General features: G+C 40.8%; 1 protein-coding gene and 1 long non-coding RNA gene across 22 annotated transcripts in view; one reads left to right on the top strand and one right to left on the bottom strand.

The window, feature by feature from the left end:
- Nucleotides 1-19,869, bottom strand: part of ICA1 (islet cell autoantigen 1) — a 148,783-nt gene extending 128,914 nt beyond the window's left edge. For 8 of the 21 annotated variants that reach the window (XM_012757107.3, XM_020289833.2, XM_012757109.3 and 5 more), the window contains exon 1: nucleotides 19,720-19,869. In XM_012757107.3, coding sequence (XP_012612561.2) covers nucleotides 19,720-19,798 — 79 coding nt within the window. In that variant the 5' untranslated portion in view covers nucleotides 19,799-19,869. Of the gene's footprint in view, nucleotides 1-19,366; nucleotides 19,473-19,719 lie in introns of those variants that run through there. The other 13 variants (XM_076006423.1, XM_076006420.1, XM_076006424.1 and 10 more) reach the window with 4 other exon arrangements.
- Nucleotides 19,258-20,411, top strand: LOC105867265 (uncharacterized). The gene is made up of 2 exons (XR_012921004.1): nucleotides 19,258-19,362; nucleotides 20,285-20,411. It is a non-coding gene; the product is annotated as an uncharacterized LOC105867265 (long non-coding RNA).
- The last annotated feature ends 1,318 nt before the right edge of the window (nucleotides 20,412-21,729 follow it).

The following is a 21,729-nucleotide window of genomic DNA, read 5'->3' as shown; positions in this document are numbered from 1 at the left end:
TCTATGCCTCTTTATAGATTTAAAATATTTTATAATCAATATTTTTAAGAAATGAACAAGCACATTACAAAACCAAAAAAGAATAAAAGGAAATAAAAATCCCCAAACAAAAACAAAAAAGGGTTGGTAGGCTAGGATGGGACACCAAGAAGGGTGAAAGGAAGAGAATACATGACATTCACCAGCCTAGCATTGTATTTTCATCTTATTAGTAAATATGGGAGTGATGTAATGCCTCTCCATTCACTCCACTCATGGAAGCTAATCAAGGCCAGGGGCAGAGCCAACCAGCCCACCCACAACGTCAGCCCATGCTTGCCTAGATACTGGGAAGCACCCGAGACCTCACTGCCGAAACGAGTGGGCTCTGGCCAGACACAGAACCTCTGGCTGCCAGAGTGAGTGCTCAGCATATGAACGCCACGCTGCTCCATGAAATCCATCCAACCATTCTCCTTCTGTCTCGGAAAGGGTCCTGGCAACCAATACCCCCCAAATGACTAAAGATTTCCTTGACTATTAAAAAATGTTTTAAGGGAAAAAATTAAGGTGTTGAAATAACAGGCTTCAGGTATGGGGACAAGGGAAAGGAAGAAGGGAATTTTCAGAGAGTACTGGATGCCTCTGAAACAACATCCTGTAATCAACATCTCACTTCCTCATGGAGGGCATCCAGGTACCTGGACAAGTTGCTTTGGCAATGACATTCAGGATGAGCAAGCTCTGTCCTCCACTCAGTGGAATCCCGGAGAGGCCACCAACTCCCAGTCCTCTCACCACGCACACAGCCTCACTGCAAGGACACGCTGACCTTAGCTAGCTCAAACCCTCCAGCAAAATTTCCCATAAAAGGAGGTTGTTTAAAAGAAATGAAATTATTACACTCTTCCCTTGAGTGCAATTTCACCATGAACTATTAGGATAGTTCATACTTTTTCATTAATTTATTATGGTAAGAAACACATGTTTATACTCAACAACTTTTAAGTGTACAGTAAAATATTGTTGACTATATGCACATAGTTGTACAGATCTCTAGAACTTTTTCATCTTTTGCATGATGGAAATTCTACACCCATTGAACAACAACTACCAATTTCTCTCTCCCCCAGTCCCTTGGAGCCACCATTCTACTGTCTGATTCTATATTCATATAAGTGAAATCATACAGTATGATTGTGTTTTTGTGATTGGCTTATTTCACTAGGCATAATGTCCTCAAGGTTTGTCTATATTGTAGCACATGATAGGATTTCCTTCTTTTTTTAAGGTAAATATTTCATTGTATATGTGTGTGTGTGTATACATATGTGTACAGATATATATACACACACAATAGAATATATATATACACACACACACAATGGAATATGTACACCCCCACACACATTTTCTTCCTCTATTCATCTGTCAGTGATATGTATGTTGCTTCCACATCTTGGCTACTGTGAATAATGCTGCAAAAAACATAGTGTTTAAGAACAGTAAGTCCTCATTTAACATCGTCAATAGGTTCTAGGAAACTGTGATGTTTAGTGAAGCAATGTATAAGGAAATCAAATTTTTTCTCATCAATATTATAACAAAATGACATAATTCAAAGACCTGATATAAGTTGTTTCACTTAGAGTCCACAGTTTCCTAGAACCTATGGACAATGTTCAGTGAGGACTTGACTCTATCTCTTTGAGATCCTGTTTTCAATTATTTTGGATATATAACCAGAAGTGAGGTTGCTACGTCACATGGTAGTTCTATATTTAATTTTTCAGGAAACTCGATACTGTTTTCAGAGTGGCTGTACCGCTGAAATTGCACTAACAGTGCACAAAAGTTCTACTTTCTCTATATCCTTACCAATGCTTATTTCTGTTTCTTGATAAGAGCCATTCTAACTACTGTGAAATGATTCTCATTAGGGTTTTGATTTGCATTTCTCTGAAGATTAGTGATATGCATCTTTTCATGTGTTTTTTGGATATTCATATATTTTCTTTGGCTAACTATCAATTCAAATCCTTTGCCCATTTTAAAATTTGGGTTTTTTTTGTTATTGATCTGTACAAGTTTTTTATATATTCTGGATACTATCCACCTACCCAATACATGGTTTGCAAATGTTTTCTTCTCTTCTATAGGTTGCCTTTTCACTCTGTTGATTGTTTCTTTTGCTGTGACTTTTTGATTAATCATTTTGGATTATTAAAATACCTGAAAACTTAAGTTTATAGTATAATTGAAAACAAAAGTTGCTCAGCAAACTGCCCCTCTACCTAGACTTCCATGCTATTCCCAGATTATGATACTATATGGCAATGTTCTTCAAGATATTTACTAATGAGATGAAAATACAATGCTAAGCTGGTAAATATCACATATTTTCTCTTTGCACCCTTCTTGGTGTCCCATTCTAGCCTATCAACTCTTTTTTGTTTTTGTTTGGGGTTTTTAAATTTCATTTTATTTTTTTGTTTTTGTTTTTTGCAATGTGCTTGTTCATTTCTTAAAAACATTGATTATAAAATATTTTAAATCTAGAAAAAAGATTATAGGCCATTTGCATTAGAATCTTCAGGGGTGTTAACATGCAGCATCTGAGACCCCATCCCTTACCTACTGAACTAGAATGTCTGGGAATGGTTCTGGGAATCTGTATTTATAACAGGCTTTGCAAGTGATCCTTAAACACATTAAAGTCTGAGAATTGCACAGCGAAATGGCATACAAGAAATGCTTTCTGGAAATGGTTATTTCTTTTTTTTTTTTTTTTTTTTTTGAGACAGAGTCTCACTTTGTTGCCCGGGCTATAGTGAGTGCCGTGGCGTCAGCCTAGCTCACAGCAACCTCAAACTCCTGGGCTCCAGTGATCCTTCTGCCTCAGCCTCCCGGGTAGCTGGGACTACAGGCATGCGCCACCATGCCCGGCTAATTTTTTTTTTTTATATATATATATCAGTTGGCCAATTAATTTCTTTCTATTTATAGTAGAGACGGGGTCTCGCTCAGGCTGGTTTTGAACTCCTGACCTTGAGCAATCCGCCCGCCTCGGCCTCCCAAGAGCTAGGATTACAGGCGTGAGCCACAGCGCTCGGCCTGGAAATGGTTATTTCTTGAACAAACTATTATATGGCACTAGAGCAAAGGAATTATGGTGTCCAAAATCAGTCCAACTCTACAGGGCATATCTGAGCATCTCATGGGAAGGCAGCTGCAGCCAGTGCTCCCATCTCTTTTCATTTAGGTTCCAAATCCACACACCAATGACAATTAATAAACACCTTAAGATTTTTCTGACATAATCCATCACATCTTGCTCTATCACTTTCCAAATCCACAGTGTCAAAATCACTGCTTTAAAAAATCATTATAATCCTCATCCATTCCTTTCATTTCAATAGTTTGGTTTATCCAACAAGCATTGAGCACCTAATGAATATGTGCCAGGCACTGTCCCTGGCTTCCAGGAACTTACAGTCTAGATCTCAGCTCTGTCCAATTGAAATATGCTATGAGCTACACATGTAATTTTAAATGAGATAGCGATAGTAAAAAAGTAAAATAAATTTTAGTGACTATTTTAACCTAATATATCTAAAATATTATTTTATCATGTCATAAATATAAAAATTACTAATGATACAGTTAATATTCATATATTTGCACCAAGTCTGAAATATGGTATGTATTACATACTTTGAGTAAATCTCAATTCAGACTAGCCACATTAAGTACTCAATAGCCACATCGGGTTAATGGCTACAGTACTGGACAGTGCAAGTGCAAGTTTAGCAGTAAAGACAGATATATAAACACAACTTCCAGAATCAGGAGACCCTTAACATTTGCAAAGGACATACAACAAGACCTTCATGAATGCCCAAATTTGTAAATTTTGCTATAAAAGTATTTCCTCTGTAAAATGGAGTGAAGTCTAAGATTAGTTAATATTTCAACTCATGCATGATTCTGCAGTAGAAGCTATTTCTCCATTTCTGCCACAGGCACTTATAAAACAAGCCCCAAATGAATGGTGTCACACCTTGGGCCTTTTAATGGCACAGAAAAGAGTTCCTAAAGCTCTGTTTATGGCCATCTGACCTTGGGAGATAAGGAAAAAAGAGCAAGTATCAAGTTGCCTAGGAACTGTGAACAGCATGATACTGTCATAGTCAGCACAGCCTGACCGCATGAATGTATTTCACAGTTGAACCCTGTCTCCTCACAGAAGACAAAGCCATTGCCACAATAATAATTAAGACCTTTACACACACACATGATAAATACTACTCAGCTGTAAAAAAGAATGAAATCATGTCTTTTGCAGCAACGTGGATGTAACTGAAAGCTATTAACTTAAGTGAAATAACTCAAAAACAGAAAGTCAAATACTGCATGTTCTCACTTAAAAGTGGGAGCTAAATAATATATACACATGGACATTGGAGAATAATAGATGTTGGAGATTTGTGCAGAGTAGGATGGTGGGAAGGGGTTGAGGGATAAGAAATTACTTAATGGGTATAATGCATCTCAGATGACAGCTATACTAAAAGCCCAGAAGAATTCACTATTACACAATATATCCATGTAACAAAACTACACTTGTACTCCTAAATCTTTAAAAATCTTTGCTTCCTCCCAAAAAAAGACCTGCTCATAGAAGTAGAGGCCCAAAGACTAATAGATCAATGAAAAACAAGTTTCTAAATTTTGTTATAACAACCCTGGGAGGGTGGGAATGAGTTGGTGAGAAGTAGGCTCTGTGTAAGAGACAGAGCGAAGGGGAAGGACATCTTCCTGCTCAGAGGCAGGGATGCTGCTGAGGTCAGCACCTTCTTCTTAGGTGACACTGAGACTACCAGCCTAATCCCCATAGCCTTTCCCAGCCTGCACCTTGATGAGATTGCAGTATGTTCACCTCATGGTCAAAGGCCAGGCATTAAAACCACAGCTGTTCCCAAACACATCCATCTGGCCAAGAGACTGTCTTGCTCTGTGGAGAGAACTATGAGAACAGGGAGGAGAAATATTCTGTTCAGGTTTTGCATTGGGGTCCTATGTAATAACTATACTCATTTTTCCTCTTTTTATATGCTTGCAGTGTTGAGTCTTCAATTTTATTCCCCCATGTGGATGCACAAAAGACTACAATGACTATCCCACTTGTCACTACTTCCTAGAGCCATTTAAAAACCATTCTGAACAAACTGGACAGCTTGGACATGAAAAAGTGTATTTTCCTAACACCCTGACGTTCACAGAATGAATGCTAAAGCAAACCTGGTTTAAACACAGAGTTTAACTCACTGCTACAATGTAGAGGAATCTTTCTGTCCTTAGCTAACTTGAACCCTGATAGTAGATTCTTCTCCCTGGAAACATTAACATAATATGGGAAGGCATTTTTTTTTTTCCATATAGGTTGGCTTCAGCTTCAATGAACACTTGTTCTGGCCTAGAACCCTTTTCTCTGAGCTTCTTAAAGGCAGTGAAGTTAGCTGATGGCACCTCCAATTACATTTGAATTATGCAAACAATGTGAAATTCTTGAGCCAACCCTTACTCAGAGTAAAGGTAAGATCAGTAGTCATTCCACAATTGTACTCTTAACTTACAGAAATATTCCAATAGGCAACTGGCTTCCTCTTGAATCACATTTCCTAAGGATGTCGAATGCTTAATTATCTTTCCAACTTTACCAGTAGATTTCCCTCTTCTACTCAGTGAGCAGTTTTCCTGTTAGTTGGAGTACTACCTGAAACTGAGTCCAGAATCCCTTTTTCTTATGCTGTAGTGAGCATACGGTGGACTCTTGAATTGCAGATCAGAGCCAATGCCAAATTTGTCATTTTCCTCTCTAAGTTATCCAAAATTTCCTAGATAAAAATTGTCACTACCTCAGAGCTCTTCAGTTCTGTTGTGCACACCAGAATTTAGCTTTCTTTGGGAAGGAGGCCATTTTTCCCCCATAAGAAAAACACTTTCAGAACAGAACAGTCTTGCAGTGATGTGGGTGCAAAGTGGTAGGTTAGAACCACCCCATGGTGAAATTGCTTGTTCCCAAATGCCAGCTTCAAAGTCTCACATGCCATGGAATCTAGGGTGCAAATCTGTTCACATTCCAACATTCCTGAAACTGGATATATGTCACAATCACTACCTTGACAAGTGTTAGGCAGTCATTTTTCTTTCTTCAGGGGGCACAGAATGGTAAGACCTAACAAGCAATGCTTCCTTTTATGTGATGAAATGCAGAATAATTCTTTAAAATTAAACCTCAGTAAAATTACATATCACTATATGCCACAGACTTTGGGGGGCTACTTACATATAACTGAAAGAAAGAATCTGCAGCCAGAACATGTCAAGTGTTACCTGTGCTGTGGCATGAATGCAACAGCAGAGGAAGGGGCTGAGGGTTAGAGGGACATAGAACAGGGAGCACAGAGCTGGCTTCCTACGTGGCTTCTGGGCGTAGTCTCTAAGAATTAGTAGTAGCTTGTCAAGCAAAGGGTGGGAGTGTGTGTGTGTGGTTGGGGGGCAGTTGTTATTCTAGGCAGAGGGAATGCAAGGAACAAATTCTTCCACAGCAGAACTGCATGTTGGTGCATGTAACCAACCCTAAGCAGTTATGCATTACTATAACTTAAAGAAAGACAAGAGATGTGACAGGGAAAACAGAGGGGCCAGTCTCTGAAGGCACTGTGTGCCACTTTCAGCATTTAGACGGACTCAGTAGCCACTGGAGGGTGGACATTCAATGCTGTTCATTTCCCATTTAGTAAGCAGCTTTTTGTGCTAGGGAGTCAGTCTTGACCATCCATCACAAACGCTGGAAGCTTGTGGCATGTCTCTTGGAATTTGCTTCCAATTGCATGATACTAATTTATGTAATTTCCTCTTCGTTCCATTTTCCCATTATTTCAGAGATCAACTTCATCTAGAAATATGACCAGTTTTCAACATTTTGTTCTTTCATACACTGAAACTTACACGTCAGGCAATAATTATAAAACTCAAATGTAGTTAACTCTTCTTCAGGGAAGCAGAAATGTATGCCTCCTTGCCAGTTTATTAGCCCATTTCTTTATAGATAATCTTAAGTAACGCAGATCTTTGGGTTTATTTCTCTGGTGTGTAATTTCAGAACAAATGGAAGTCATACAATGTAGAGCCTAGAAGGAGGTGAAAAACAACTGAATGAAGCCTCTTGCTTCTGAAATGGGGACTTGTGATCCAGGGAAGTGAGTGTCAGGCCCTGAGAAAACAAACACAATTAGCTTCAGAGCCAGGGCTTCTATGCCGGCTCCTACACTTGGTAATGAACAGAAGAAATACAATTTGTCAGAGGTTCTAGGTACCTCTGGTAAAATACAATTGAATGTCTGTACATTTCTTTTGGGCTAGGTATGTTTTCATCTTTTGTTCCTAAATATTTGTCTCTAGTTACTTTCTCTTATGTTGATAATGATTTTTATAATTTTTATTAAGAGAAGCAAGTGTGTTTTGAGTATAAATATTAAAATAGTTTCAGTAAAAAAAAAAAACAGTAAAAAAAACTGGAATAATGCCTCCAGGCATAATTAACTATATTATTATTTTAAAAATCTTGATTCATCAAATTGTGTTCTCAATTAATTGAGAAAAGGAGATTCCCATGGAGGGTGGGAAGTTGAATTAGCCTTCCATTTTTTCAAAAGCTAAACATTAATTAAAGTAATGTGATTTTGACTAGTTGGTATGGGTGTTTTTTTCCTCTCTCTGAGGTACCACACAGCTTCTCCTTTTAGATTTTGATGTGGTTATGATTACTTGAGCATTCCACATAACACTAAATGGATTCTGTTTCTAGTTTTGTGTCTCCTGCAAATGATTTTTGACATTTCATAAATTCACAAGTAAATGAGAAATGGGATCATGCTTTCATTTTGCAAGTCAGCAAACCTTATAAAAGAAAACAGAATTCTGACCTTATTCAAGGTAGCCAAAATATGGATGAGTTTTTATTTAAACTCTACTGATGCAAGTCACTATTATAATTTGCATTTTCTGTTAATTTTCTTAAGATATTTCCAAACAATCATTTTATTTATGATTCAAAAGAACTCAAGTGTTAAATACAGGCAGTAATTATGGTTAATGACTCCCTAAAACTATTAAAATCACATTCCTACCTGGGTGCAGTGACTCACTCCTGTAAACCTAGCACTCTGGGAGGCCTAGGTGGGAGAATTGCTCAAGGTCAGGAGTTCAAGACCAGCCTGAGCAAGAGTGAGACCCAGTCTCTACTAAAAATAGAAAGAAACTAGCTGGACAACTAAAAATATATAGAAAAAAATTAGCTGGGCATGGTGGCGCATGCCTGTTGTCCCAGCTACTTAGGAGGCTGAGGCAGGAGGATCACTTGAGCCCAGGAGTTTGAGGTTGCTGTAGGCTAGACTGACGCCAAGGCACTCTAGCCTGGGCAACAGAGTGAGACTCTGTCTCAAAAATAAATACATACACACCACCGGGGGATTGGACATATTAGGGGGAGGGAGGGGGGCAGGGGCAATATTTGTAACCCTAACAATATTTGTACCTCCATAATATGATGAAATAAATAAATAAATACATAAAATAAAATCTCATTCCTAAAGTAAACATTTTTAATGCTTTCTAATAGGCTTCTCAATATAAATAAGAGCTGGTAAATCCGTGACCATGCCATAAACCTGACCAAGTCCCTTTACCTATCTGGTTCCACTTAGCTCATCTGCAAAGTAGTAGACTAGGCTAGCTGACATCACAGATGTCCTCAGTCACAAAAACTATAAAATTAATTTTAATTATTTTCAGAGACATTTATATCTGACAGAAAGGTTAAAGATAATGAGCACAACATATTTCTTTTTAAAGATGAGGAAACTGAGGTTCTAAAAAATGGAGATGACTTGTCCAAAATTAGGTTAAAGGTCAAAATCATAAGGAGAAATGCTGGGAATGAAACATTGATCAGCCACTTAACAAGTTTCTTCATATATTCCAAGAGATGTTTCTCAAAGGAAAATATCAAATATAACAGAAACTTTAAAAAAAAAAAAGAGCCGGGCGCGGTGGCTCACGCCTGTAATCCTAGCTCTCTGGGAGGCCGAGGCGGGCGGATTGCTCGAGGTCGGGAGTTCAAAACCAGCCTGAGCAAGAGCGAGACCCCGTCTCTACTATAAATAGAAAGAAACTAATTGGCCAACTAATATATATAGAAAAAATTAGCCGGGCATGGTGGCGCATGCCTGTAGTCCCAGCTACTTGGGAGGCTGAGACAGAAGGATCGCTTGAGCCCAGGAGTCTGAGGTTGCTGTGAGCTAGGCTGACGCCACGGCACTCACTCTAGCCTAGGCAACAAAGTGAGACTCTGACTCAAAAAAAAAAAAAAAAAAAAAAAGAAGGCCAAGGTATTCTCTAAAATGCTATCACTTCAACATTAATATTATTTTAAAATATTATATCCCACAAAACAAACTAAAGACAAATTGCAAAACTCAAACTGCTCACAAAGGGTGTTGTCTGGTCTTGCTCTTCTTTCTCTTGCTTACAGCCCTCCTTTCAAAGGATGGCCGATGGTGAATTTTAAGCTACACCCCAAAATCACAGCAGCAATAACAAAGAGGCTGGCATTTGCAAACAACGAACCTAAAAGAAATCTACAAGACCTAATAATATATGATGGATTAGAAGAATAGAAACATAAAAAGAACAAAGAGGTTCCCTCTGCTAAATAAAAAATTAATTAAAAAAAAACCTTATCGTACAAATTATATTCACCTTTGATTTTTATTTAAGTTGGTTTATATAACTTTTAAATGCCAACTCAAATCTAACATACAGATTTTAATCTCTATTTATGATGTCCTTTTCTCTAAAAGCTTAACCTTAAATGGCAAAGAATGAAGGAACACCCTAATCAGACAAAGGTCTCAATCAACTTCTGTAAGAAAATACTACACCCTTCAGTGTCAGCACAGAACATTATTAAATGATAGGACAAAATGTTACCTTTAAAATACATTTTAACTGAGATTCAATTATAAAACTTGGAAGGCTCTTGTAAATGTTTCTTTAAAGGAATGACACAACTTTAAAGTAGTTTTATGGAAGAATAACCTGAGATAAATTAATTGTATCATCTAAGACTATGCTGTCCCATATAGCAGCTGTCAACATAGCCACATGTAATATAAGCACCTGAAATATGGCTACTCTGAATTCTGATGTATTCTAAATGTAAAATACACAGGATTTTGAAGACTTAGTATTAATTCTCATTAATATAAATATATGTTTTATATTTTTTTAAATTATTTGTATTTCTGATATATCTGCATATATTTGATTTTTATATAACTACATTTATATGTATTATATATTCTATTTTATATTTAATTATATTTTGTTTATTTATATATTATATATTTCCTTTTATATTTTATGTTGAAATAATATTTTGGATATACTGAGTTAAATAAAATCAAGTTAATTTCACCTGTTTCTTTTTAGTTTTTTAAACTAAAATTATTTTACCACTACTAGAATGTTTTAAATTATGTATGTGCCTGTTATTATATTTTTGTTGGCCAACCTTGGTTTAAGTCATTAAGTAAAATAGCAAAGAGCTAAAAATTAATTCCATAACTTAGGCCACCAATATATGGTGTTAGATATGAATATCTTTAAACAGCTCAGAATGTTTTTCTGCTCAGAATGTCTGATAGTTATTCTGTCAGAGACGTCATTACAAAAATAAAATGTATCTTTTTAAATGCCCTAAAAATGATTATACTCTACACTTTCATATAAGTTGTTTTAAAAAGGTCCAAATCTATGTGCAAAATGTACTATGTGCTTTAAATCAGATTCATATGAATGCTAAGTGAAATGGATGGGTTATCATAAGAGCATCAGAAGTGAAAATATAGGACATCCTCTCCCTCTGTATATAATATATATAAATATATACCCACACATATAAAATATATACATATATTTGTAAAGGAAACATATAACATACAGTTGACCTTTGAATTACATGGAAGAACAAACTGGTGAAATTATACCTAACAGGTACAACATTCACTATCTAGGTGATGGGCACACTTATAACTTTCACTCAAGCAGTACAAAAGCAATCCATGTAACCAAAACATTTGTGCCCCTGTAATATTCTGAAATTAAAAAAAAAAAAAGAATGAACTACATGGGTCCATTTACACATAGATTTTATTCAACCACAGGGGAACTGAGAATATAGCATTCGTGGGATGCAAAACCTACATATACAGAGAGATGACTTTTTGTAGGGTGGACTGCAGGACGTTAGTGTGAACGGGTTTTGGTATCCGAGGGTGGTCCTGGAACTAATCCTCCTCATATGCCAAGGGACAAGTGTAATTCATACATAAATTGAAAGGTACAAATGATTAATAACAAGTGTGCAGGAGGAACAAGACCATGAATGTCGGGGCCATAATTACACGAAATTGCACATAAGCATAATGTCAGCAATCACAGGATAATTAGGGAAACACTAATGTTTACAAAGTTCTCTTCCTTTAAGGTTAAATTCACAATTTGGAGCCTCCTAAAGAGATGATCTAACAATTTGTTATGACTCCACAGGATCTCCTAGCTGACAGCCAGAGAGAATTGATAGATCATTTTAGACCACTCTCCTCTTTTCACTGATGAGGGAACTGAGGCCCAGGACTGAGGAAAATTTCCCAAGGCACATAGTAAGGCACATTTCATTAGTCTTAAATGACTGAAATATACAGATACCAATATGTGGTTTATAAAATGTCTCTGTTGTGCACAAGCCCTGTAAAAAAAAAAACACCACAGCTCCCTTCTCTGGAAATGGCACATGTTTGGGGACTTTGCTTGATTACGTTGCAGCAGGTAAATCATGTTTGAGTTTCGGGTGGCTTATGAGCAAGGAGGAATGCAGGCAGTCCAGACAGGGGAGGGAGGAGCAAGAAAGGGACCTTAAAAGTCAGCAGCAAAGGTGAGCAGACAGAAGGACAAAGCTCCATATGCTCATATGCTCCCAATAACAGAGCCATGCTTGCCCCTGCTCGGCCATCTAGTTGGTGTTATTTGAGGACAAATAAAAGATCCCTTTTCCACATTCTCTCTACTTTCTCAGGGAATAAGTTTGTGGGATGAAAGTGCAGCAAAGCCCAGAGCTCATAAGGCACATGACTGGTTGTTTCTCTGGGGGTCAGGAAAGACAAGGCCATTAGGCATATGCCAGGTAGGGCAGGCCTAGGTAGAAGCACCAGGAAGGAGCTGAGCTCCAAGTCAGGAGTGCAGAGGAGAGAGAAGCAGGAAGCAGAAAGCGGGGAGTGGTTTGGCACCAACACAGCATGCATATACTTCACAGTGACGCCAGTGCTGCATATGGCAACACCGAGGGAGGGAGGAGACAGCATTAGGTACAAGGACACTCAACCCTTCACCCTCAGGGAGCAGCAGGTGGAAGAAAACTCTTCCGGATGATGCTAGGCAGTCTCCTTCCTCATGTGCTCTGGGGAGCCATGGCCTTGGCATTGCACTGGGCACCTTCTCACACAGCTTGCACTCTGCATGCACCCGTGCTCAGTTCTTTGGAACTATCAAGCACCATGGCCATAACCCCTGCTGCTCCCTTCCTTCTCTGTAGGAGGGATATTCTCATACTCATGCCCCTTCCCACCTTAGTCCATCTATTAACCCTTCTCTATCAAGTTAGTCAACCTCCCTTGCTTTCTGTCTTCAGCCTACATGCTTCAACCTCTTTCTCCCTCTGGTTACCATCCTCTTCCTTCTCACAGTCTGAGTTCTTCTAAGCCCACACTGTCTGCTTCCTTTCTCCACCATACAGAGAAAGTCTTGCACTGTGGGCTCAACTTAAGGCCTCGTCTCACTTGACCTTCAACTATGCTCCCTTATTTTTGCTTAAAATGCTTTCCTTTTCTCAGGATACATTCTCTACACTTTTGTATCTTTTCAATTTCCTTTGTTAGCTTTTCTTCCTCTGTGCCCATATATCAAATATCAGTGATCTATAAGATTCCAACTTTGGCTGTCTTCTATTACACTTCACTTGGACTCCTTAGGTGATTTCATACACTTCCATGCTTGAACCACCAGCTATATCCCAATGACTTCTGAAATTAGACACTCTCCAGAACCCCAGATCCACATTTCCAACTCTTGAGTTTACGTGGCTGTCCCATAAGCACTTTAAATTCAATACATCCAAAACTCAACTTCTCTCTCTCTCCATCTCTACCCCCAAGTCATTCTTCTTCCTGGGGTCCCTCTGTCAATTTCCAGCACTAAATCCACTGAGTGGCCTAAGTTGTAAATGACTTCTACCTTATCTTTTGCAAGCAATCTCTGAGTTCTTTCCATTCTCCCTCTGAAAATGTGGTTAAATTCATCATCTCCTTTTTATTGTCACAAATGGGACTTAGGCCTTAAGACACAATACTATCCCTATGTCTGCCTATTCCAACCTTTTACACCATGGCCTGAACTCTTACTTATAAAATGCAAATCTAATCATTCCTTTCTCCTACTTAAAATGTTTTCGTTGCTTTCTCTTGCCACTAGAGAAATTCCAAACTTCTTAGCAAAAAACACAAGCCCCTTTATATCCTAGCTCCCTTCCCCCAAAATTTTACTATATCTCACATAAAACTGTTACTTCTGGTCATTTCAGAATGCTAGAGCTTCCCTGAATATACTATGCCATTTCAACACTTGGAGATGCACTTGGAATGTCCTCCTCTCCTTTGTTCAAATGACCAAATTACAACTTACATCAAGACTGTCCTCACATGCCACCTTCTCAGTGAAGCCTTCCCAATCCAACACCTGCCCTTGGCCCTCTCCCCTAGGGAACTGCCACTCCTGCCCTCCCTACTGAAGAATTGACTGCCCCGTGCTGGTGGTGCCACTGCTTTCCCACTGTGCTCTTGCAATCAGCTAATTACATCTGTATCTCCTGCAGCAGACTGTAGGCTCTTTGAGGGCAGGGACCCTTAAGTTAATCTTGGCCTCCCTGGCACCAACACAGCACCTGAAGCACAGTAGGCATCTAGTAAGTATGTGCTAGACATGGGCAATAATTATGTGCTGACACTTACTGAGCACTCTGCATATGTGAAGCACTTAACACCATCATCTCATTTCCATACAATATAGAATATGGAAGGGATATCACTTCCATTTTGCAAGTGAGAAAAAAAAGCTTAGATAGGTGAAGTAATTTGCCCAAAGTTAACAACTAGTAAACTCAGTCAAGTCTGCTCTTTGAGTCCTAAGTTCCTATTTTTTTAACCACCTTGCTCTACTTCTGGATGAAAGCAGGTTGGTTAATGGGCTACATTTCTATGAAAACAATCTCTCCCAATCACAGGCTAAGATGCTGTTAGTTCCAAATCCATTGCCACCATGGTACTACTAGGCGCAACAAAACCTGCAGATGCTGATGAACTCCTGCTGGCTATCAGGGTTCCTATGAATAAGGAAAGGGGGCACCATTTACTAAAATTTGGTCTCTGATTTCTACCAAGAAAACATCACAGAGAAGGCTGGATCTCCCCTAAGTACTATTAGGTTTCTGACACTGGTGTCTGTGTTCCTACTCTGAAAACAGAGAAATGGGAGTGAGTGATGATAATGATGGTAAGTAATGGGATGGATTTTCAATGTGTGTGCTCTTGGAAAATAGCTGCAATATTTAAGAGTCACTTCTTGTGCAAATACTGTCACCACCCAGAACTAGAGGATCTTTATAGCCTCTAATCTAGACTCTTAGAATAATGACTATCATCCATATACGCAGTGGTCCATCTCTGAATGCATGTACCTTGTGCTTCCCACTCCACAGTACTGTATTACATTGTCCTTTTCCAGTCACCCTCTTTTAATTACATGCATTCTAAAATTAACTCCTGCATTATTCTCTAATTTTAATGACTTTTTAATATGAGTCCCCTATTTTCTACTAATAACCTCTTCCCCTCCACAACTATCTTGCACATAACTGAAATTAGCCCTATGCTTACAATGATTGATGCATTTAATCCTGCCAACTCACAGATGATCACACTTGCCCAAGGCCACTCAGTTAATAAGGGACACACATGTACATCAGGCTCCAGACATAAGGACTGTTTGCCAGGATTCTCTCCCTTATCTCTGAACCTCTGTACACAGGAATGCTCTGTTGGGAACTCTTTCCCTCCTCCCAAACCGTATTCCCCTGCTGAATTCCTATTGGTCCTTTAAGGCTCAATTAAAAGGCAACCTCCTTCATGAACCCTCCCAGGTTTTCTCTGCCTTCTGCTCTGTCTGGATGGGATGCATGGGCCCTGGGTTTCATACGCCCCTGTGCCTCTCTCTATCCCCTCCGTGCTTTTCCTGAAAGGCTCCTCTGTCTCTCTTAATAGCTATAGGCTCCTCCAGAGCACGGTAGGTCTGGGTCTTGCCTTGGCATGCCCAGCATTTAGCAAAGTGCATGGGACATGGTACGTACACAACAGATGCTTACTGAATACTAAGTCACCCCTCTTCTCTGATTTGGGCAGAGGCCTGATGAATGATGTCATCTGACTCAGCGAGACAGTGATTCTCATAAGTGACGCAGGGTGTCATTTTCCCAACTTGTCATGAACTCACTAGGGACAAGTGTCTCATTGGGACAAGCAGTCACCACTGATTGAGGAACTGCCACTTCTCAGACACTGAAATGTACACTGTATCCACATCACTGCTTATACTCACAACACTGCCAAGTTGACATCATCCTCATTTTATGATAAAACCTAAAACCAGTTATCTTAAGTTAATGGCCTAGGGTTAGGTAGAAGAAAGGCTTTGTTTTAAAAGCCTGTATAAAAGGTTCTCTCATGTATAGTTATCCCTGTCCTGCTGAGATTCATTAGTATTTGCAAAAATTACTTATAGACCTCATCCCCAAAAACCCAAACAAAAACTATATTAATTTAATGCTACAGTAATAAAAAGTGTGGTCAATTAGGATTGATAGAGAATTCAAGGCAGTTCTACCATATGCATTATTCAGGGCAAATCATGCCTATAGTCCTTACCAGATAGATGGGGATGACAATACCTATTTACCTCAAAAGGGGTTGACTATCAAATAAGGTCATGGTTGCCAAAGTGTTTTGTTAAGGACGAGGACAGAGGCTCATTTAGAGTCCTGTGCTGGATAGCCTGGTGCAGTGTTTCTCAAACAGCAGCAGAAGACCCTGGGCATCAGAGCTACCTCAGGTAACAGCAGATGGGGAGGCCAGGCTGGGCATCCACATCTAACAAGCCCCCACATGATTCTCTGGGACACTGAAGTTTGAGAAACACCAGCTTACATCAATGCTTCTCAAATTTTAATGTACACATGGGGAATCTTGTTAAAATGTAGATTTGAATTTGGTGGGTCTGGGGTAAGAAGAAGGGCAGGCAGGCTAAGAGTCTGCATTTCTAACAAGCTCTCAGGGGAAGCCAATGCTGCTAGTCCACGGACCACGTTTGAGTGGCAGGGGTGTGGAAGATCTATCCCCACTGGAACAAATTAGCTTTGCTTTGTTCCTGGACTACAGCTTGCATCCCCCCACTTTAGAGAGTATTTTCTATAAAGCCCAGGGTCTCGGTATTGGTACAAAATGAAACTACTCAAAATAAAATTGGAATACATTTCCTATCACAGGTAAAGCAGTAGCACCCTTTTCCAATACAGATACCATATATTGAGCATGTGAAAGAATAATTTATCATGACTACTCGAGTCCTATTTACAATGCAAAGCATCATATATAATCTCTAATCCCCATCACAACCCTAAAAGATGGATCTTCCTGTTCTACTGATAAGGAAGTAGTGATCTAGAGAGCCTAACCGCATGGCTAGCTAGGGGCTACAGCAGCGGTTCCAATCATGCTCTAGCCACATCCAAAGCCTGTTTGTCCTCTGTACTCCTTCCCAGTGCTGGACATGATTGTGCTACAAAACTTTATCAGATTGGGAGTCAAGGAAAAAAAAATAGGGAAGAAATGCTTTTCCTCTATCAGTTTTTGAGTTTAAGGCTCTGCTGAGGCAGAGTCTGGATGGTGGCAGGGTGGGGAAAAGGTTCATTAATGATCTATATTGGCCGTGTGGACAAAAATATGCAGATCGAATCTTTATCCATGGTTCCTATAAATCTGATAATGCAGACAGAATAAAAGGACACTTGGGACCAGAACGCTGATCATAAATGCTGCTACATACCCTCAGGCCTCTGGCTGTTAGCTCAATTAATAAAGAATAAACATTCTTCCTGCGCCTCGTGGTCTATCCACTTCCTCACCCTCTCCTGCAGGAGGTTCTTGTAACCTTAAAGTTCACACCAAACACAGGTTTAGCCTCCTGTCCTATCACAGTTGCCATACCTCCCTACCTCTAATAGGACTGCTCACACCTGAAAAAAATGCACTGTTCAGTCAAATACCTTGACATTGAAGCGATTTTGAAGGTTTTCTTTTGAACAACAACATTTTCTGTACTTTTCATAAGGTTGATAAGGAGAGATATGCACCACCCCCAGGATGCTTAGAGAAAGCTTTCAGTTACTTAAGTGTACCAAATGCAGATAAAACAGCTACAAAATAAACCACTCAGTGTCTTTAGCATTAGGTGATCCATGCTGGAGGATCCAGGGTCAGTTTTTAGTGGTCTCTCCATTATTACAAGTAGCCCTCTGTAGCTTAACTGTTACGTTTCCCAAAGATTCATCTTTAATAACAGCACAACTATTCATCTATGTAATATAAGAAGACACAATTAGAAAGCAACATCTGCAATTAAAAATATATACACAGTATGAGTCCAAAACCAAACAGCAATATTTGAGCTATAAAGAACTATAAACCAATTTTGTCCCTATGGTATTCTCTCCAAAGATGTTTCAAAAATAAAGACTGAAACCTAAAAAAGAAATACTTGGTTTGAAAACTCACTTAAAAGCATTGTGTGTGTGTGTGTGTGTTAACAGAAAGTAAGAGATTGAGTCTGGAGCATTGATTTCAAACTAGTTAAGCATTTCCCATTTCGCTTCCCAACCCCAGGAACAGTTCAGATCTCAAATCTAAGCCAGAGGGCCACAGAAACCAACTTGAGATTTTTCTGGAGAGATTTGACAGAAATGTACGGACACAAACATGTTTGCAATGAGTCATAATTTATAGGATCTTAATGACAAATGAATGCCTTATGTGCCTTTGTTTCTGCATTCAGTGTCATTCCCAAATCAGCTGGTGATATATTTCCCAGGCCTTGATAATTTTTAGACTGTTACCCGATCTCGGTTACTAAGGCTGCCACCCAGGTCTATGGAGAAAACCTTATTTTTTTATGCTAAAAGAAGAGAACATAATTCTCTCCAACTTCCCCAACCAGGTAGTTAAAATGCGTTTCGCCAGCGTAAGGGCGAGATACTTTTCTGACCTCCAAAATAAGGTGAGTGGCTTTGGGGCACTCCAAGTAAAAAGACAGTGGGAAAGGTTAACGGAGAGCCGCTTTGGGGAAAAGGCAGACATAACAACAGGATATGTTCATTTCTAGAGGAAGCCGGAGCTGCAATAGCCCCAGGACAGGAAAGGCGGAGTCAGCAGCACCCTAAGGAAACCGGCGCGCTAGGGATTGCAAGAACCTGGCCTGCTTAGGGACTCTTGCACCTGTCTAGCCCAAGACTAGTGAGCTAGCACCTCGCCCGCAGGGGACCAAGCTCAGGCCTCCTGGCACTAGTGATTATAAAAAGCTACCCATCTGCTCTCCGCCGCCACTGCCAACAACCGGCAACGGGGCGAAGAGACATAGCGAACACCAGGCGCCGCGGCAGGTGAACTTGTCAACAAGTCAGCCCTGGACGCAAGTCTCTGCCCAGAAGGGACCTCGGGGTCCTGGGGCTGGGGCCACTGGGAAGGCGAGGCACGGCGTGGGTGGGCTGGCGGGGGTGCCAGCGACCCCAGCGCCGGGGCGAGAGCTGCGGCCGGAGCCGGGAACGCGTCCCTCCCGCGCCCCCGGGGCTGACGCACGCTCCAATGGCGCGCGCATCCTCCAGACCTGCCCAGGCCGGAGGGTGAGGCGGGGGAGGGGAAGGGGCTGACGCGTCTCCCTCACGGGCGTCAGGGACCCGAGGGGACGACCCGCCCGTCACCCGCCACCCGCGGAGGGCAGAGGACGCCGCCCCTAACTGGCGCCCCGGCTGCCGGGCGTCTCCCGCTACTGCCTGCAGCCCGCCCGGCGCGCCCCCGCCCCGGCCCCGGCCCCGGAGGGCAGGTACCTCGGCGCCCCGGCCCCTGGGAGCCTCCCGGCGGCGGTCGGAGCGTCCCTCCGGCTCCCTCACCCGACGTCAGCGTCAGCAGAAAGCGGGGAAGGGGGCGGGGTGGGGGAGCGCAGGAACCGGCCCTTCCTGCGGCGGCCGCCGCCAGCCGGAATAGCAGGCGGCAGAGCCCCGAGCACCGCAGCGCAGCGCAGCGGCCCGGGGGAGCGGCGCCCGCGCCTCCCTGCCCGCGCCGCCGCCCCGAGCGGCCGCCGCCTGCCGGCCCCACTCCGCCCCTCCCGGAGGCGCCCCTCCCGGACGCCCCCTCCCACAAGGAGCCCGGGACCCGGGCGGGGAGGTGGCTATGGCCTCACCTTGTTTGGGGCGGGTCGGGGATGGGGGGAGTGAGTCTCTCTCTCTCTCTACTCCCTGGGGTCTTTCCACGATCCCCATCTCCTGAGGTAGCCCCCGCTCGCATCTGCCGCCGGAGTGACCCCGCCCCTGCCCTCCCGCAGGTGTTCCACGTGTCCATAGCATTTGCGTCACAATGACCTGGCGGACAGGTGGGAGCCACGGCGAGCGCCCCAGGGTTCCCCGGCGTTGTCAGTAGGCGCGCGGTTTGCCCCTACCGCTGATCTCTGTGGCCTTAGGGTAGGGGGAACTTCATGACCTGAATGCCAAGTTAAGTTACAGGGGCCTGTACTGGAAATCAAGTTTGGACTTAAAGAAAAATGGCTGTGTTTAAAAAACAGCTGTGTGTGTGTGTGTGCACACATAGATATCATATATATATATATATATATATATATATGTATATATATACATATACACTATATACATACTATATTCATTTTTGCATTTCCATCTATTCGTATATCTTTTATATTTAAATGACTGACTTTTATAGCCGTTTCATCTTCTCTTATCCTTTGTCACCAGGAAAGAACCAAACCCTTGTTTCTGGATTACCCTGCAGTGTACGGATCACATGAAGAAAAAGTGTTGGAATAGGTGCTTCCTAATACTATCTGAGCTGGAATGAAATCCCAATGTGCTATGACTCCATTCCTGGTTGTGTTGTATATTTATAAATAAGTCCATAATATAGTCACTGGTTGAAACAACAGGGTGAAATGAAAGTTATTGGGTACTGATGCAAGCAAATCTGAAATCCACAGCAACTAACGTGCGTGGGGTTGCTTGCTGTGTGCCAGGCATATACTGTATGCTTTACATTTAACCCTTACAGCAATCCAGTGCTATAGGTAAAGTCATTATCCCTCTTTTAGAGATGAAGACACTGCCAAGAGTGCCATAAAGAGATTATTGAGTAGGGGCTTGAATCTGAACCAAGAGACTTAGATTAATCTCAAGGCAGAATATCTTGTCAGGATAGATAGAGAAAAAGTATAGAAGATGTTGACATTTTAATAGAAAGGTAATAAAATGGCACAACCCCAGAAATTTGCATAACTTATAAAGTTGCTCTTTGGAGATTCTGTGTGTCATAGATTTGAGCCTATTCCAGTATAACACAAAATATGAAGCTAAGTAAACATGAGGTCCTTGATAAATGTTTATTAAATAAATAGCAAATGAAGATAGTCTACAAAATAGGAAATTATTGTAAAGCTAAGATTCAAGAGAAATTTTGGGAGAGTAAAGCATTTCTCCTATTTATTTGGCTTTTATAAGAAACATTCAGACTAACCTGATGACAACACAAGGCAAATGATTTTGCTGTTTGCTGTTTGTAAGTAGGAAAATAGGCAGGGGGAAGTCTTTAAAATGAGAAATGCAGGCTTCCTTGCAAAAGAAAGACGATTAAGATATTTTGTTTTAAGATGTAAATTTGATTCCAAGAACTGTTAACTTATGTGTAAAAATCTATTATCAGGAGTTAAAAAGAAAAAATGATTATTTTTTAACAGAATGAAATAAATCATAAGTGCTCAATACATGTTGGCTGACTAGCTTCAGTTAATTGAAGAATTGAGAAAGGAATAGATCACACAACGACTCTGTAATCTTCTCCTTTCCACCAGTAGTGATTTACTGGTTACATGAAAACATATAAGAAACCCCATTCATCAAAGCCTGACATTGGGACAGATATTTACATTTGTTACAAGAGAGCTAGTAGAATGGCAGGTTGCTTGTATGTTCAGAGTGTCCCCTCAAAATGCAGATGATTAGAACAAAAGCACTGGGGGAAGAAAAGGAGAAAGCTGATATGTAACTAATTACTCAGGTTTCCTTTTACTTTTCCAAAGGCCAATGTGGAAACCTGTGGCCGTGAATGTAATAACCTGTCACAGAGGCTAAGTGGTTTCAAAGGCAATGTCTAAAAGTGAACAAATATGTGATACAAGCATTTTCTATTC

The sequence above is a fragment of the Microcebus murinus genome, chromosome 9 (assembly GCF_040939455.1).
Source record: "Microcebus murinus isolate Inina chromosome 9, M.murinus_Inina_mat1.0, whole genome shotgun sequence".
NCBI lineage: Eukaryota > Metazoa > Chordata > Mammalia > Primates > Cheirogaleidae > Microcebus > Microcebus murinus.
Note: the sequence above shows the minus strand (reverse complement) of the source record. Positions and strands in the feature narration are given on the sequence as shown.